This window comes from Bombus huntii, unplaced genomic scaffold (genome assembly GCF_024542735.1).
Source record: "Bombus huntii isolate Logan2020A unplaced genomic scaffold, iyBomHunt1.1 ctg00000222.1, whole genome shotgun sequence".
NCBI lineage: Eukaryota > Metazoa > Arthropoda > Insecta > Hymenoptera > Apidae > Bombus > Bombus huntii.
Window position 1 is genome coordinate 38,112 of NW_026099443.1, and position 17,308 is coordinate 55,419.

The following is a 17,308-nucleotide window of genomic DNA, read 5'->3' on the forward strand; positions in this document are numbered from 1 at the left end:
ATAAAAAAAATATACAAAGCTTATGACGTACTTGTTTAAAAATATTTATACGGAACAAGACTTTGAATTTGTCAGACCAATCGTTCTAACGAACGAATAAATTAAACGACTCGTAACAAAAAATTATTCCTGTCCATGTTTCTCTTTGTAAAAGTAATTCAAGGCAAGTTAGATGAATCGTTGTGTACCCTATTCGCGTAGCATGTGCTTTAACGACCAGCGTGCAAGCGTTAACGGTGTGCTTTAGTTTCTCTCTGGTTGTGTTAAGTGTTTAAGTAATGAGCATATACTCACTACGGGCGGGTCGCATACGATCGACTGGCACCACTTCAGCCTCGAATTATAGCAGGTGCAGAAACTGCAAACCGAAGGTCCCGGCTCAAACGTAAGATCATGTCGAATGGTTTCTCCTTGAAAGTCAACACAGCTGTTTGTAACATCTGAAAACGATTCTCAGCTTGAATATCTTTGCCATTCGACGGTCGTACGCGCAGTTACGTTAACCGTTTCAACGCCACTCAGCGTGATCATGCTGTACACGTAGTGTGGTGAACTGTGTCGCGATGTTTGGTTACGATTGTCAATTCACAACGCGCTCGGTTCCGAACGTAGCTTGCCGCTAGTCTATCAGAGTTTCCTCTCGTAATTACTTTTCTTTCAAATAATCGTAAACCAAATAAAGAAAAAACTAATGTATAAATTACCTCTTGAATTGGAAAACCAATTACAGAACGTCACACAAACAAAAGGTAAAGCACGAATATTTGGCAACCTTTTGACTCTTTAGTGTAACGTTTCTGATATAGCTGATGAAGTGAAGCGTGAACGCGTTGAACGGTATGTTTCGACAAAAAAAAAAGAGCAGTGCAATCGAGTTGATCGGCACTTCTCGTAAATAAATAAACGAAGCGCTATTGCGCTTCATGGTACAATCCGATACGGATTTTTAAAACATCCCTGATACTGAAACGGCTAATAGCGTTACGAAAACGATCGCGCCAGGAAATTTTTGTTCAACGGATCCGCATTGCGGCTGCCACGATGCTTTTACGTAGCATTGATGCTTCATCGATGAAGCACGATTGAAATTGGATATTCGATTTCTTACTGGGGAGAGAGTTTTCATATCGTGTTTACTGTTTCACTTCGCAAGTGTGCTTTACAGTATACGTTAGAACTTGAAATCGAGCTATTTGAGTTAAAGTAGCTTGTAGCTTGAAATGACGTTTAAAGGATATAAGAATAGAAGGCTAAGAAGGCTAAAATTCAAAAGTGTATATATACATTACTAATATATAATGCCTATAATATATAATATAATAAATAATAATGCCTATATATTGGCTAATTTATCAATTAATTAAATCCGTGTATATCAAGTTTTCTATAATTTAGTACTTTCGTGTAACTACAGAAATTTGATGCAATATAAAACTTGATTAAAACAGCGATTCATTAGGAAACGAGAATAATGATGCAAATATTTTTTGTAGCCATTATATAGGATTTCGATCGCATAATTAATCAGTATCAACTTACCAATCTTTGCAAACTGGAAAATATAAAGAAGAACCGACACTATTATGATTACCGCAATTATGATTGCTTTCACGTACACGTTCATTGTTGGTAAAAAATTTCGATGACAAGCGGAAACAAATCAACAATCCAGAAATATCTGCAACAGAAATCAGAATACACTCGTTTTCGCATGGTTGGATCAATTTCGCGTGGGACTAACCTGATTGAACCTAACGCGGGATAATTGCTCAACTCACGACCTTAACCAGCCCGCTTGATTCTCTGTAAATGCTTGAAATTGACGCTTGGATTCTTTCCAGATTAACTAGCTTTGCCCTCCCCCCCCCCCCCCCCCTCCCGTTATCTATTTTCTTAGATCGACTTAAACTGCCGCAACATATTATCTTTCTTCTTTTCTTTTCTTTTCTTTTCTTTTCTTTTCTTTTCTTTTCTTTTCTTTTCTTTTCTTTTCTTTTCTTTTCTTTTCTTTTCTTTTCTTTTCTTTTCTTTTCTTTTCTTTTCTTTTCTTTTCTTTTCTTTTCTTTTCTTTTCTTTTCTTTTCTTTTCTTTTCTTTTCTTTTCTTTTCTTTTCTTTTCTTTTGATCTTTTAAAGCCCTAAATCGCTGGCTATTATATTTTGTACACTCAATTACTCTGTAAGTCATAAGTACATATGTTTTACAACGTTATTTGTCATATTTCAGTTAAACCCCAGAAAAGCCAGAAATATATTTGCAGCGTGTTTTAACGCATCCCTGGCAAAGATCTCAAAAACGAGTTGCGACACAATTTAAAGCGACAAATAGCACCGCGTGTCTCGTTGTGGTAACACACGGTTCGCCAGCTTTTTAAAAGCGCTCTCCGTTTGCTTTTTCCTCTCTTCCCTGTCTCTTCGTTTTTTTCTTCACGAGCAAAACCATTTTCGCGAGGACGAGAGTACGGAAATGACGTACTGGCAATTTTGTTTTGTGATAATACAAGCAGCTCGGTTTCAGTGAATTAAACTTGGCCCCAAGCTTCTACTTATCCCTACCTTCCTTTCCTTTATTTTCCCTTCTATATCGGTTTTGCGGTTTTCCACATTTCCATCACAATAAACCATGTTTTTTCTCGATTTTACATGTTAGCCAATGATTCACGGCAAAAGCGTCGACTGTAAAAATATTTGTAGTTGCAATAGCAACAAGTATGTTTTCTCAAATAGAAAATATTGGGAGCGTACACGCTGGCAAAACAATTCATGAATAGCTCGTCCTCTGCTTGTTATTTGTTTCGATACTGTTAGCAAACAAATTCATGAAACATACTGGTATAGCGTAAAATGAACATAAAAGTTTTGCGTACACTTGAGAGCTGAACTTTGGCTGTTATACGTATATTATATATATACGCACACAGTTATGTATATGTATATATATATAGAAAATTCCTTAGAACTTTGAGCTTAATAACATATTAAAATCATTAACATTAAGGAGGTGAACTTTACTTACTAATTACCAAAGTTTCTTCCGCCAAATAATACATAAAAATTGAAAAAGATAATGTAACTAGTTTTAACTTTTTTTTGTGTTATAATTTGAATCACTCGATTTATCCGACTGAGGATGGTCGATCGCAATCTCAATTTATACATATTCTCATCGCATGAAATAGATCACATGAGGGATTTTCAAAAGTCGATGGAATATTAATGGCGATTAATTATTTACAGGTGTATTCTGTGCGGCTAGAGCAGTCTCCTAATGAATGATTGAGTACCAGGAATGTTAGCGGTAAACAGGATTACGGCTATGAATGATTCTCTAATGTGTATATTAGAGATGAATTTGATAATTTATCCTCATAATATGCAATCCGCTTTTAAGTGGAAATCATAATTAACAATTTCTGTTTGATCAAATATGAAGAGCAGATAAATCGATACGCTTAAATCAATATCAGAATTTCTTAACATTTTTATCAAATATTTTAGCACTTTTCCAATTTAATATAAAATAATATAGAATAACATAACTGTCATTTCTTTATAAAGCGAAAGAAACTTGGGACAACCTAATAGGAATTTACTTTTATTATCCATTATAAAAATGGATTGTTAATCCTCTAGGAGATACGAACAATATAATTGCAATTAATAAGGAATAAGCTAGCATAACTTAAACCAGCTTTTGCAGAAAGCTATTAGCTGAAGATGTTTATTAAACAATGACAACATGAATTTTCTTAAGTACCCCATTTGCTACTTAATCTACTTCGTAAGTACTGTGTGTCCTAGCCTTCAAAGGATGCAATTTTAACCAGAATGTTTCACATTACCTACAATTACCGTATTGTTTCCTTGTAATATAATTTATATTTACATTATCTACGTTACGTTACATTCTACGCGTTAATGTAATGTGATTTTTATTTCTAATCGAAGTTATTTAAAATTTGTAGTATCTGAATAAAAAATTAACAGCCTGCAAAAACTTCACAGAAGCATTAGTATCTTCGAAACTATTGAATTCAAATGGCTAATATTCTTTAACAATATGCACTCGACGACGTTTATCGAGAGAAGTATGTGACGTAATAGTTAAACTTTCAATTCATATACATATATCGTTTATGAAAAAGTAGTCATTCTGCTTTTGTGATCTGTGACACACTATAAATTCTCATAAGCTAACTAACGCGTAATCTTCTGTAACGTATTAATATAATATAGGTATGTATATCTCGACTTTGAGCAACCAATTGGTGATAAATAAGCTTTAGTACATACACGTACTTTCTTACACGTAACAAGAGACCAGTTAACATCTCTGCTCTTAAAAGAAAAACGAAAGAAACTGTGAAAAGCTGCAGAGTTCAGGTCGAATAACACCAGCTCAGATAAATGACCCTCTAACTTACCTTTGTCCTCATCGACGTCAGTGATTTTAAAGCTAGTTATAAAGTGCACTTCTCAGCCAGCGTCCACGGCAGTCAATATTATTTAACGGGTCTTAACGCGATGTAAAAAGGGAAAAAGGAGGAAAGAAGGAACAGGGAAGCAAAGAGAAGAAACGAATTTTTCATTTTCTCGAAACTGGATCAAGTTTCAGGCTGCTCGCCAAAGAGTCTGTAGCTAACGAGACAAGATTAGACAAACCGCGCTTTAAAATTTCCACAGAACTATAATAATCCTCGAAATCAATACGATTCGTCGATCCATCGCCTGATTAAAAAATGAGATAGGATGAAGCTCACTAGTCGGCCTTTGAACTTTCAATAGTGCTTACGGCTCGTATACTCTAGTTTGAATGCTACAATGTAAGCCAAGTCAGCTGTAACTAGCGTTCGCGTGATTGTCGCTATCTATTATTCACGCGTTACACGTTCACCAGACAAACGCGTCTACCGGTTGACATTGTTTTCTGTCCTGAGTTTCAAAGCAATTATGTTGCTTCGTGTAATCAAATCTCGCCAAACTAACGATAAGTTCTTGTTTGATCTTACACAGTTACTAAAACTATACAAGTTAAACCAATCTAGCCTAAACAAGTAATGTCGTTATATATTCTTTTTTAAATCTATATATTGTTTAATAAATCGTGGTTAGGATATAGTAGCTGACAAAAATATTCGGACAAATATATTTGTAGAAACATTTTAGGAGTGTATTATGCATAGTAGCACCATTTAATACTGTACTGTGACTATCATGGTCGTGTTGGTATTATTCGAAACTAATCTGAAAATCTGTATGGAATTTGTAAGATATTTAGTACGAGTACTGTGCATTACTGATATGTACACAACCGAGACGAGATAACGAAGGTATTGCTCTCCATCGTTCATCGCTACGCGTTGCCAATAGCAACGTATAATGCATATATATCTCGCAAAGACCATAAAAGTACCCAATGGAACCACGTTTAATATTTGATAATAATGTCCCATTACAGTTTCGTCATTTTCAATTAATTAAACACGATCCTCTCTTTAAAAATTAGAAGATAAAATACGTAATACAAATCTACTCGAAATCTTTTAAACCTTACGGACGACTACTTATGGTCTTTAAAAGCAGCAGGGATTAGCAGAATATTAACTGCGGATTTTTCTTGGACCGCAGCATGCAATATGGAATATGGTTATTAAAATGTACACTGAAAATTTCATATCCATAAGATACTCGTGCTTGTAGAACCTTGAAAATGAATTCTTAACCCAAATAGTCGACCGCGATACTCGGGAAATTTTGTGAAGCTGACGTCAATACCAATATGTACCGTCGTTGTGCTATTATTTCGTGATAAGCCGTATTGATTGCACTTCCATTTCACGGAATTAATTTTTCCACACAAAAAGTGATAACGATAATCGAAAAAAGAAAAATATACTACCACTTTTCGTATCAGCATACACAAGCGCACTCGATTTTACACGAGTATACAATTTGCAAATTCGACGGAACGATCGGATTTAATTATTTTTTCGATATTTCAGGCATCAAGTTCTATTTACACATCGAACGTTGAAATACGGCGAAATACAAAATGTACAAACCACTCTGGACATTAATTAACTTTAAACGTTATTGATTAATTAAAGAAACCAACCATTGTGTTGATTTTTACATTTTGAAAAATTGTTATCCACTTTTGCTTTGTTTAAAAATTGAAAAAAAAAATACGTTTATTGTAAGTCACGAGTATCTCTTTTATTTATTTAAACTTTAGATCAAATATTACAATTTATAAATATATCATTTATTTAGATATACTTGTAATATCTGTTTTATAAGTTTCTACAACCATTTATCTATTTATCTATTTTATTTGCACATAATCTTTAAAGACTGATTTTGTAAAGAATAAAAAATTGTGATTCTATTTAAAAACGATCGTGTCAGACTCAAGTGATAAGCGATATATATTTCAGCGATATATATATTCAGATTTCACCATCACATAAACGGTGCATAAACGGTGCTATTGGAAACGTTTCACAATGGACGTCTTACAAGCGCCTGCGATGTCCGTCATATGTAAAGCTATACCACTGAATCACGGCCGACATTTAGTGATTAAGGTCGATCACTTAGAGCTGTTAATCCGACATAATGGCGAGCAATACATCGAAGACATTATTGGAAACACAGTTACAGTTCAATTTCATTGAGCTTATTTGCAAATAAATGTGTACAATATATTTTAGAGGTTTTAAATATTATTGCTGACTAAACTTCGCGCCTGCGCATCATCTTTCTTTAACTTTTTTTGCATTTTCTTATCGACGCATGAAGACGAAATGCGTAAATTTTATTATTTATTTAAACATTACTATATTGTGCTCAAAGTAGCGGAATATCGTTTTATTATCAATATATGAAGAACTAAAAGAATTAAAAAAGAATTAAAAAAATATGTAGTTCAATCAATACTTCGTGTATTTTTCTATCTCCACAAGACAATATCCGGACGCTTACAGTTACGCTTACAGTATCAACAAAGATTTGTCCAGCCATACGGAATAAGTCGTACTCGGTAAAAGTTTAAAAGTATTAACCGCACGAACTCCAGAAACACTTTTCAAGTAACTTTCGAACCAATAAATCCCCGAACTAAGAACTGTCATATTTCGTCTCTATTTATCGAATATTGTTAGAAAATGCAACAAAAAAAAAAAAGAAGTTAAATAGAAAAAGTACTTGGAAACTTAAAAGAAAAAATCTCGAAAAATCTCTTAATACTTTTTACTGTCGTCTTGAGACGCACCATATGTTAAGCTTCTTCGTAGTTACAACTTTTACCGCAGATGTAACGAACTGACAAATGCTTCGAATGGCGCGCGCGCGTCGACGCCTACACTTAAATTTTAAATAAATGTTTTTAAATAAATGTTTAAAATAATACATTAAATGTATCAACTTTGTTGCGCAGTTTCATTTAATTTCTTACGATATGGAGGGTTTAATTACGTTTAAGATATCTATTTGAATCTTTTAAATTCGAAGTTTTTTAAAAAATTACCCTAAACTTTATAAAATTAAATCGTCTTTCCACTTTGTTGTATCATAAAACAGTTACTTAAATTCAAACCTTACCGTCGTCTTAAAATATTCTATATTTTCCTCGTCTTAAAAAATCTCCCTACAGAAAGAATAAAGAAGAATAAATTCCCATACGTTAAATTTCGCGTGATTGATGGAATACATAACGATAACGAGAACTAACTAGCGACAACAAGCAACCATTAGCAAGGACAACTGGCGACTATAACTGTCGTCTCTATGATGTATGGCGACTAAGGAGAACAGCCAGCAACTACGGATTACATGTAACAACCAACTGCCCCACTTCTAAAAGGCAACTAACTTGCAAACCCTTTGATGGTTTCTGTAGCGTGATATACCCCTTGAACGTGGTTAAAGAATGTGGTCGCCGCTGGACGGCCGTTTGACAGCAGAGCGATCTCGCCAATTCAAAGCTTGACATTACAAACTACCGAGAATCATTAGGCTCGTTATCGAGCATCTAGCTTTCAGAAGGTGCTTTATCATATGATATGACTTCACGATATTCTTATAGCAAGAAGAATAGCCAACCTCTAACAAAACAAATTTTTACTAAGTGCTGCATGTGAGCTGCAGGCCGGCCTACTAGGGAAATTTGACGAATGAATAAACTAAAATATATACGAATATATTCGTTATATCATAAAATGCCCGCATTGTGTTCTCTAACACCATAGAGGAAACTAAATTTATATATTAAAAAATTGGAATACCTGTTATAAGAGAGTTAATTAAATTCTAACCTATCGATGACTCCATAAAAACCTTTATTTCCTAAAAATGTATATCTTTCAAATTCTCCTTAGAAAGTATCATAGAGAAAATATGAAACCTGAAAAGTACATCACGCTGATGCCTCGATCAACCCTCGTGCTTCGCAGTCCATGTGTCCGAGCGATGAATTCCCTCCAAACAAGGAAAAACCAAAGGGTGGTCTTCTTCGAAGGACGTGAGAGGGTAAGGGAAGCAACGGGAACGATGATCACGCGATATACTGGCGGCGTACGTATAGAACGGCTGTTGCGAGAGAGTTCGCAAGAAACAAGAAGAAAAAAGGAATCGTAGGCCGACGCGACTATACGCTGTCGACGGACAAACAGCGACTGAGCCTAACTGAAACGAACTCTGTCGCAGTATGAGCACGGGCTACGTTCGCGGGTCGATCGAACACGTTCTGCGTCTCTCCTCGGCACCGGCGTCAAAACCACCCCCGACGAGCGCAACGCACTGGTGCACCTGCAATATTAACCACTGGTCTTTCCTTTTTCGCGCGATATTATATCAGCACCTATGATACCATTTCAAAGACCGCAATCAAAACATTAAATACCGCATTAAAGCCATACAATAATTCGCAATATTCATTCGTAAACGTTATTGTATATGTGCTTAATTAATCGTTATTATGTTTCGAATGATTTACTACCTCGTATTCCATAAGCAGATATATGGTTCATTTTCACCTCAAGTACGATATAATTTGTAACAAATATTTATAATTCACAATGTAAAATATTTATAATTCATTGGAAATATTTTTCTATCACGGTATAGTGGTCAAATTTCACAAGTGGTTAAATCACAAACATGTGGTAGTCAGAAGCTATACTCACGACATGACAAATCATGAAGATGTCAAGAAAAATGGCGTCCGTCCATATATATTCAAACGCAACGAACAAGTTCGAACTTTTCGAGAAGAAACGATTTGTTCGATAACATCTGTCGCGAGCTTCTCTTCCTTTAACGATAACAATTGACAACTAAAGCTCGAGAGGCTCGTAAGGATGAACAGCGACGAGTATCTAGAAGCTATGTACTCACCTGGACAAGGAGACTCCAACACCAAGGACGTTGGAAGTTTCGAGAAGCGAAGATGGAAACTGAAGTAGCACGTCAAGTCAACTCCGGCGAAAACTGCTAAAGAAAGAAAAATCCAACTAATTTGTTTCCAACAATAAAATGAAATTAATTTGTTTCACAAATTATTAACTGGATATTATTCAAAAATTATTCAAAATTCGCTTGATTGATTCACGGCCCGGGACATTTGGGTCATACCATTTTGGTAATGGACGAAAATGGCAGAAGGAAGAACGACCGTTTTTTTCATATTTCTCTTTCCCCGGGAAACGATGGAATGCCCGAGCACCTTGTTTCATTTCTTCTCGACATCAATTTCAATCTTTTTAAACGAAATATAATCTGAACGATGAAAAGTTCATTCAAATAATGCTCCGCACCAGACACTCACGAAAATTAAGAAGAAACACGGAAAATTCGCGAATAAAACGGATTTCTTTGTTCCAGTGAGATAATAAACCTCGTTCACGTATTGGTTTTTAAAATCAATATATCCACCAATGTGCACTCGTTTAACAAGGGTGATGGAACGTGCCAAAAATCTCTCAAGGGGGTCTTGGCAACGGAAGAGTCGAAAACGTCACAATTATGAATGAAAAATTCGAATAGTTGCTGATTTTACAGTCGAAACCGATAAAGAACTCCAGATATTCCCCCAATTAATTTACAATAAATTCGCGAAAATGATCGATTGCTGACGTCATTGTATTCTAGAAAGATTGTAAAACGATAAGAATTTATTGAAAAAACTTATATTCGATGATAACACTTTTAATAAGAGTACTAAGAGGAGCGATTCTGTACTCACCTTCCTGTCTCGAAGTACCGAACGCAATTAACCGTCCGCCCAGGATGGAACCGTTCGGAACTTTTGTAAGTCACTGCACGGCCGCTGCTTATGGTGGAAATGTAATAGATATAAGTACAGAGCGCGTGAGCGAACTAAAAACGCGATAGAGAAGTAGAGAGAGGATGTTCCGTCCTTGTCTAACGACGCGCGCTTGTACAGGAAATATGTAACAGCGGTATACGAGCAGCGTCAGTGTCCACTAGTGTGCATGCCTGATTAAACAAGGACAGGAAGTATCTATACATGGTGTTCTCTTTCTATTTCCATGTTGCATCCATCTTACTATACAGTACACACACTCAGCTATTCTATCATTATATTTGTGCGTTGCTTATGTGTGAACCAAACATTTCCATGGCAACAAATCGTTTGTCTCTTGTTTGATGCACGGTTTTCAACGGAGTTGAAAGAATTTTTTAAGAGAAACGTAATGGACGGGTTGTTTTTAAAGTAATAAACGGAAATTCTCGTATCCATTGAGAAACGATAGGCGATTTGAAAGTGTCACTATGAACGGTGATTTATCGATGCAAGGTAGTATGAATAAGATATTTTATAATCTGCGAAAAAAGGTAAGGAATATTCTAGATTTTAGATTTTAGATTTTAGATTTTAGATTTTAGATTTTAGATTTTAGATTTTAGATTTTAGATTTTAGATTTTAGATTTTAGATTTTAGATTTTAGATTTTAGATTTTAGATTTTAGATTTTAGATTTTAGATTTTAGATTTTAGATTTTAGAATTTCCACGTCACAGACGTGTGTGTTTTGTTATTTGATTTGTAATATTGCTGCAGTTCTCTTAATAGCTGTTCGTTTCATGCGATACTCGCACATAGTATCTATGACTTTTGCTTCTAACAATTTTTATAATTAGGCTGTATCAAATATTTTTAACGTTCGTGTTTCATGAAAAATCATGTGTAACTCGTTGAATTCGCAAATGTAACAAAAAATTACATGAAAAAACTTATATTATTGTAATGAAAAAATAATTATATTAGGAGGAGAGTCGTATTTCGGAACGTCATCGCAACATATTATACCTTGTATGTGATTATTTGGAACACAATGGGTGAGTATATTATAATTAAAATATATTCCTAGTTCCAATTCTCTTGAATAGTGTCAGTGACCAATCGAAATAGAAATCAGTGGACATCGTGGAAAGAGAAGGCGAAACCAAATTTGAAAATTCGACATCGGTAATTCAGTAGTTAAGAATAACTCAATCGATAATGTAGATTAACTAGTTATAAACAAATATATGAAATATAAATTCAAATTATTCTTATCCATCTAAAAATTGGAAATTAAAGAGCAGAAGACAAGAAATTATCTTCGAGGATTTATATAGTAAATACATTCTTTTGCCCGTCTTACCTAGAGATAAAACAGTTGTTTGATGGTTATCTTATAGTGTTCAGTCATTGCGAAAAATATTTTTAATCAGTTAAAAACTATAATTAATTAAAAACTACATTTTTTTAGGTATATAGACATTAGCGATGTATTATTCCGGGAAGCTCGTCTGTCTCCCGAACATCGGGTCTGCGACAACATCGATTTGGAAATTATCGTTGCAGAGTATGAAAATTATTACAAGATGAAATTTCAAAAATATCCCATATTGTGTAAGAAAATAACTGGAAGGGAAATGACGAGGGAAGTGACAAATGCAAGCAAAACGTAAGAATTTAAATTATTTAACGATATTAAACGGTATTCAACGTGTATCCTATTCAACGGTATCGTATTCAACGTATCAAATTCAACGTATCGTATTACAATATGATCCAGTGTTTGTAGAAGTATTGAGACAAAAGCCAAATCTTTTAGTAAACAAGCGAGAAGTGAGCCTGTGAAAGAGACGAATCTACAGCAGAAGATAACTGATGACAATACGAATCATATTAATCTCGCAATGACAGTGACGTCAATATTCCCCAATGAGAGTGATGGACGTTCATCAGAAGAGCTATTTAACGTCCCAATGGAACAATCCATGCAATCGAAGATATTGAAATGCATTGAAAAGCTTTATTCAGATAATACGGAATTACGAAAGATTGCTGAGGACGTCTCATGCGTAAGTTATTTTCGATTAATATACGTATCGTAAAGCTTTTAAACGATAAAATTCCCGTCGATAAATCGTCCAACGTATATCGACGATGACGTGATTTCGGTAACGCTTCAAATATCAAATTACGTAACGCTTACTTAATATAGAGAAGACGCCATTTTATCTTTGTATATCTTTGTATCGTCACAGGAGATCGTAGTAAACAAATTAAATGTACATTGGGATGACGTTATAGGCCTAGAAGAATGTAAAACCGCTGTTAAGGAGGCCGTTGTGTATCCCCTTAAGTATCCTATCTCTTTTGATGGCCCGTTTTCCCCATGGAAAGGTATTTTGCTGTACGGCCCACCTGGTACAGGTAAGATACTCGTATTCTTTTCATTTCTGTACGTGTTTACAAGAAATATACAAAACAGGGAAAACGAAGTTAGCGAAGGCAGTCGCGACAGAATGCCATTGCACCTTTTTTAACATAACTGCCAGCTGATTGGTCAGCAAATGGAGAGGCGATTCCGAGAAGTATATACGTGTAAGTTGCTTTGTCTATGTAAGTTTCTTTGTTCCTTTGTCTATGAAGGAGAGATTCTAGGTATAAAATTTTTATTTTTCGTCATTTATATATAAATAGAATAGTTGTTTGGAAAACGAAATGATATCATATTCGCGATGAGGCAATGAATTTAAGGAATTTCGAATATAATATTTAATGAATAATACATTTGTTAAACTGAACAGGTTTTATTTGAACTTGCCTATAGTCATTCGCCTACAATTATTTTTATCGACGAGATTGACTGGATCGCCACAAATAAAGGAGACTGTATATTGTCTGAACCTGCAAAGAGATTCAGATCAGAACTTCTTTCTAGATTGGATGGATTAGTGTCTAATGAGAATTCTAATGTAGTTCTTCTGGCTACAACTAATTCCCCTTGGTACGTATATCACGTTATTTCAATGTTTTCTAAGTAGAAAATATCGTAATATTTCTCCAAATTCCAAATATGTTATTGTGTTGTTTGAAGTATTCCTTCATTATTATTAGTATAATAGAACGATAATATTTATTGTAAATATGTTATTAGGGGCATTGATGCAGCTTTACTCAGGCGTCTCGAAAAGCAAATATACGTATCATTACCCAATGAAGTTGCTCGACTTGGTATATTCAAATTATACCTTAGCAACCACTTATTAGAAAATACAGATATTGTAAACCACATAGTAAAATGTACTGAAAGATATTCTTGTGCAGATATAAAATTGCTTTGTAAGCAAGCGTGGCTACTAGAAATAAGCCCGATATGGAGGAGACTTGAAAAGAAAGAAACACCTGTTACCACTTTGAAATATGAATTAAAAAGTTATGAAATATTAGCAAAATTGTTAAAAAAAATGTCACCTACAGTTATGCAAATAGATAAATATGATACGCGGAACAAATAAATACGCAATCGTAATGACAGATATTGAAAAATATAAATAAATGGATTATCGTTCGAGAAATCATTCGCATGTGTGTGCATGTGTGTATGCGCGCATGTGTGTGCGCGCATGTGTGTCGTGTGTGTCATGTGTGTGTGCGTGTGTGTGCGCGCACACGCTATAGGCTAAGTTTAAAATGCTCGGTTGTATTATATCCTTGTATTATATATGTCGGAGATGAAAGGAAAACCGGAGCCTTCCCTTTGCAATTTTGAGGAAGCCTTCTAATGCTTTAGCCTAGATTTTATCATAACTGTAATTAAGCAATTGTCATTTGTAATTGTTTGATATTTGTGAAAGCGAAAGTGAGTTCGAGGTGACAACTGGTTGCCGAACGTAGCCACGGTCACGGGATAAACGTTTTGCCTGACGAAGGTGTGGATCGGTTGTATTGTTCTCCCTAGAAATCGCATAGAATTGTACTTTAGAGATGTCGATATAATGGGACACACGTTGTATTAGGAATCAATCTCCAGACAGAAACTGCCTAGTAACGGCGTTTGAATCTTTCTCGATGTTTCCAAAGAGTATACAACAAACTTTTGACAGAAATTGCCTAGCAACAACGATTGGAACCTTCTCGATGTTTCCAGCGAGCATATAACAAACAAATGCAGTCGGATAGCGAAAAAGATTTTCATCAGATATTCATTCGTGTGATCGCCTTGGAAAGTGATACATCGAGCAATTTACCGAGTGTCTCAGCAATTGTATTCTGTGTTTAAAATTATTCTACACATAGTAAAGAGTTATCCCGTTGACCGTGGATTCGTTTGAACCCCGGAACATTGTTAATAGCGTTAATTAAATTCATTATTCGTGAAACCTATCGATCGTTAATCTCATTATACGTTAAATTCATTATTCGTAAGACATATTATTCGTTCCTCTTATTGTTCGTTAAACTTATTAATCTTTAATCTAATTATTAGTTAAACTTATCGTTTGTTAATCTTATCAAAAAAATAAAGTGAAATCGTTACTTTCGACCAGATTACGTCGTAACATAGCGATTTCACGCAAAATTTCGATACATTATAACGCTTTTCAGCGAGTTATTTCTACTCGAACGTTCGAACAGAGGCGGATATTTCAAAGTCCATGCGAAGCAACGATACGCTCTTACGCGTTGCTCGCTCGCTCCGCTCGCTCGAAAAAAAATAGCCCAACCCAAAACCAATCCCTTTTGCGTTCGTTCTTCGATTTCATCGAAATTTTCGTTAGAACGCGCGGGATCGGTTTTGGGTTGGGCTAGATTGGTCCGAGCGAGCGCAGCGAGCGAGCATTTATCGCGACCTTTCTCCTCGTTTTCGTCTCTCTCGTCAAGCGGGAAAAAACGTGAATGAACGCGAATGAACACGAATAACATAGTCCATTGAAAATTTAATATACAATAAAATACTTATATGAAATAATTACCTGTGTGAAAACCACTAATATACCATGACATCAACATACTTGAAAGTGCGTCTGTATCATTATCTGGTAATCTAGTACATTTTATTAAAATTTCGTATTTTTTTTTTCCAAATAAAATGTTAAACTTATTCCAAATTACTTATTAATATTAGAAGTATTCAGCATTTCATTAGAATTTTTAAATTGTACTTACTCGGCCATTAATTATGGTGGTAAAGGAGGTGCAGGTGGCATTATATCAGTCATCGAATTGAAAGATGGTCCCGATATGAAGTGATGTGCACAATCCATTTTTTCTACATTATATTTTTTCGAATTTACATTTGTAGAAAAATTAGTCTCACAAGTCTCGTCGTTCTCTTCATTGAATTTCTCTTCCAAAGCTTTCTTTTGTTGTGCTATTTGACTTTGCAAACCTTCTGATTCTAAAAGAGAACTCAACTCGACTTTCTCTGTATTACCATAGCCTAAACACAGAGTAAAAGAAATTTTTGTCATTTAATAGAATGGCTGAGTGACATTCAGTTACTGTCCTTACAGGCAATGTACTAGAATTTCCCGTGCATAAATGTATATGTATAAATGTTTGCCTTGATATATGTAGTAATAATCACTCGTCTAATGAGGAGAATTATATTCCAAGCAGCTAATAATGAACAATAAGTAACATGCATGTTTATGGTTCATGACCCTATATCCCACGGGTCTCTCCATAGACATTGACAGGTACTCCTGCCGAGTTAAGAACCTGCTGAATGACACTGTGATAGACTATGCGAAAGCCTTTACTTCATATATATATATGTATTTTTAGTACATTTCTTAATTGACATAACCATCATGCTAAAGGTATTACCTACAAATTTTACAACACACGTGCCATTGTTTTCGTAAATTTTTGATATTATAGCTTCATAAATTTCTCCATCCTCTGAGTATATTGCACGACAAGGTGCTCCTATGATCCATTTCTATAGAGAAAAGATGTGTATACAAATAAATATAAGTAAATAGCAAAATAAAATAATTTGCTTCTTAATCAATATATTTAATAATATTCTGTATCAAATTTGTAATATTCTATCAAAATCACAACCTTGTGTAATTTACTTGCGTGTTTAGGCTGCTTAAGATTTTGTAGGTTTTCTTTCGGTTGAGAATTTCCAACATCCATTCCCATTCGCTTGATAACTTCTTCTTTTGCTAAATTTATTGCTTTATCATATGCTTCTATTAATGCACTATCGTCCCAAACATTATCATTGGCTGTGTCTGTATCCTTTTGAGATAGCAAATTATACGTTATTAATATCGATACAAGTATTTTATTATCAAACTATTGCAAATTATCATATATGTCATTTTTCAAAAATTGACTAAAAGGTAATGGATACTGTTAATTACTATTATGCTAAGATCTTGTACTAAAATAATGTTAAAACCATTACGTTTCCATTACCATACATACGTTTCCATTTCCTCGTATAAAAAGAACATTCATATCATCTGCCATTTTAAAATAACATCATTTAAATATTGAATTTGCTTCTGAAATATTAATTTGTCTCATTTCTTTAACTCTAACACATTGTAAACAATGATGACATTATACCAACTATAATACTAAAAATCTATTCCCCATTCATTCGAAAGATTATTTTTTGAAGCAAGGTTAACATTGAATGTTCCCACACTTCAATAACTGTATTTTACTTTCTTTACAATATCTAACAATATATTAGAATACTATAAAAAAATATTGTATGCACAAAAAACTGTTTATAGCGAAATAGCAAAAGAATTAATCACATATTATAACTAAAACGAGATTGTTAAGTAGATTATATTATACTGCATATGCGTTAGTGTTTCAGCTGGTAAATATAGTTTTTATATCTGAAGATAAATAAGATTTAATTCTATAAAATTGCATAATGAATTATACATCTATTTATTACTATTCGTATTTCCCCTTAGTTGTATGTTGTCAATAGCATCAATCACGAACATATAAATAAATATAGAAGAAACCTC

The 17,308-nt window shown here is 34.3% G+C and overlaps 2 protein-coding genes across 7 annotated transcripts; one reads left to right on the plus strand and one right to left on the minus strand.

Annotated features, from left to right (window-relative positions):
- The first annotated feature begins 10,618 nt into the window (after window positions 1–10,618).
- LOC126877708 (katanin p60 ATPase-containing subunit A-like 2) lies at window positions 10,619–14,633 on the plus strand. Of its 5 annotated transcripts, none has more exons than XM_050640280.1 (9): window positions 10,664–10,855; window positions 11,289–11,359; window positions 11,433–11,489; window positions 11,776–11,973; window positions 12,094–12,373; window positions 12,560–12,728; window positions 12,787–12,899; window positions 13,106–13,305; window positions 13,456–14,633. In XM_050640280.1, exons 1-7 carry the CDS (start codon window positions 10,793–10,795, stop codon window positions 12,855–12,857), a joined length of 909 nt encoding a protein of 302 aa, XP_050496237.1. In that variant the 5' UTR covers window positions 10,664–10,792; the 3' UTR covers window positions 12,858–12,899; window positions 13,106–13,305; window positions 13,456–14,633. The 5 variants fall into 5 exon arrangements, with proteins under 5 accessions (XP_050496239.1, XP_050496237.1, XP_050496236.1 ...); XM_050640279.1 differs by having other exon boundaries at window positions 10,665–10,855; window positions 12,085–12,373; window positions 12,787–12,917; XM_050640278.1 differs by having other exon boundaries at window positions 10,665–10,855; window positions 12,085–12,373.
- Window positions 14,634–15,475: 842 nt separating this feature from the next.
- Window positions 15,476–17,226, minus strand: LOC126877710 (survival motor neuron protein-like). Of its 2 annotated transcripts, none has more exons than XM_050640286.1 (5): window positions 16,891–17,226; window positions 16,743–16,822; window positions 16,371–16,553; window positions 16,131–16,245; window positions 15,476–15,741 (listed from the first exon to the last, which is right to left on the minus strand). In XM_050640286.1, exons 2-5 carry the CDS (start codon window positions 16,785–16,787, stop codon window positions 15,479–15,481), a joined length of 606 nt encoding a protein of 201 aa, XP_050496243.1. In that variant the 5' UTR covers window positions 16,788–16,822; window positions 16,891–17,226; the 3' UTR covers window positions 15,476–15,478. The 2 variants fall into 2 exon arrangements, with proteins under 2 accessions (XP_050496243.1, XP_050496241.1); XM_050640284.1 differs by having other exon boundaries at window positions 16,734–16,822.
- Between the last annotated feature and the right edge of the window lie 82 nt (window positions 17,227–17,308).

Coding starts and splice junctions, on each gene's coding strand:
- LOC126877710 (XM_050640284.1), bottom strand. CDS start 16,787: ATGGCAGATGATATGAATGTTCTTTTTATACGAGGAAATGGAAACGTA. Junction 16,554..16,733: donor GAAATGGAAACGTATGTATG/GTAATGGAAACG, acceptor CTATCTCAAAAG/GATACAGACACAGCCAATGA. Junction 16,246..16,370: donor ACGCAAGTAAATTACACAAG/GTTGTGATTTTG, acceptor TTTTCTCTATAG/AAATGGATCATAGGAGCACC.
- LOC126877708 (XM_050640279.1), top strand. CDS start 10,793: ATGAACGGTGATTTATCGATGCAAGGTAGTATGAATAAGATATTTTAT. Junction 11,974..12,084: donor GTGACAAATGCAAGCAAAAC/GTAAGAATTTAA, acceptor AATATGATCCAG/TGTTTGTAGAAGTATTGAGA. Junction 12,374..12,559: donor TTGCTGAGGACGTCTCATGC/GTAAGTTATTTT, acceptor GTATCGTCACAG/GAGATCGTAGTAAACAAATT.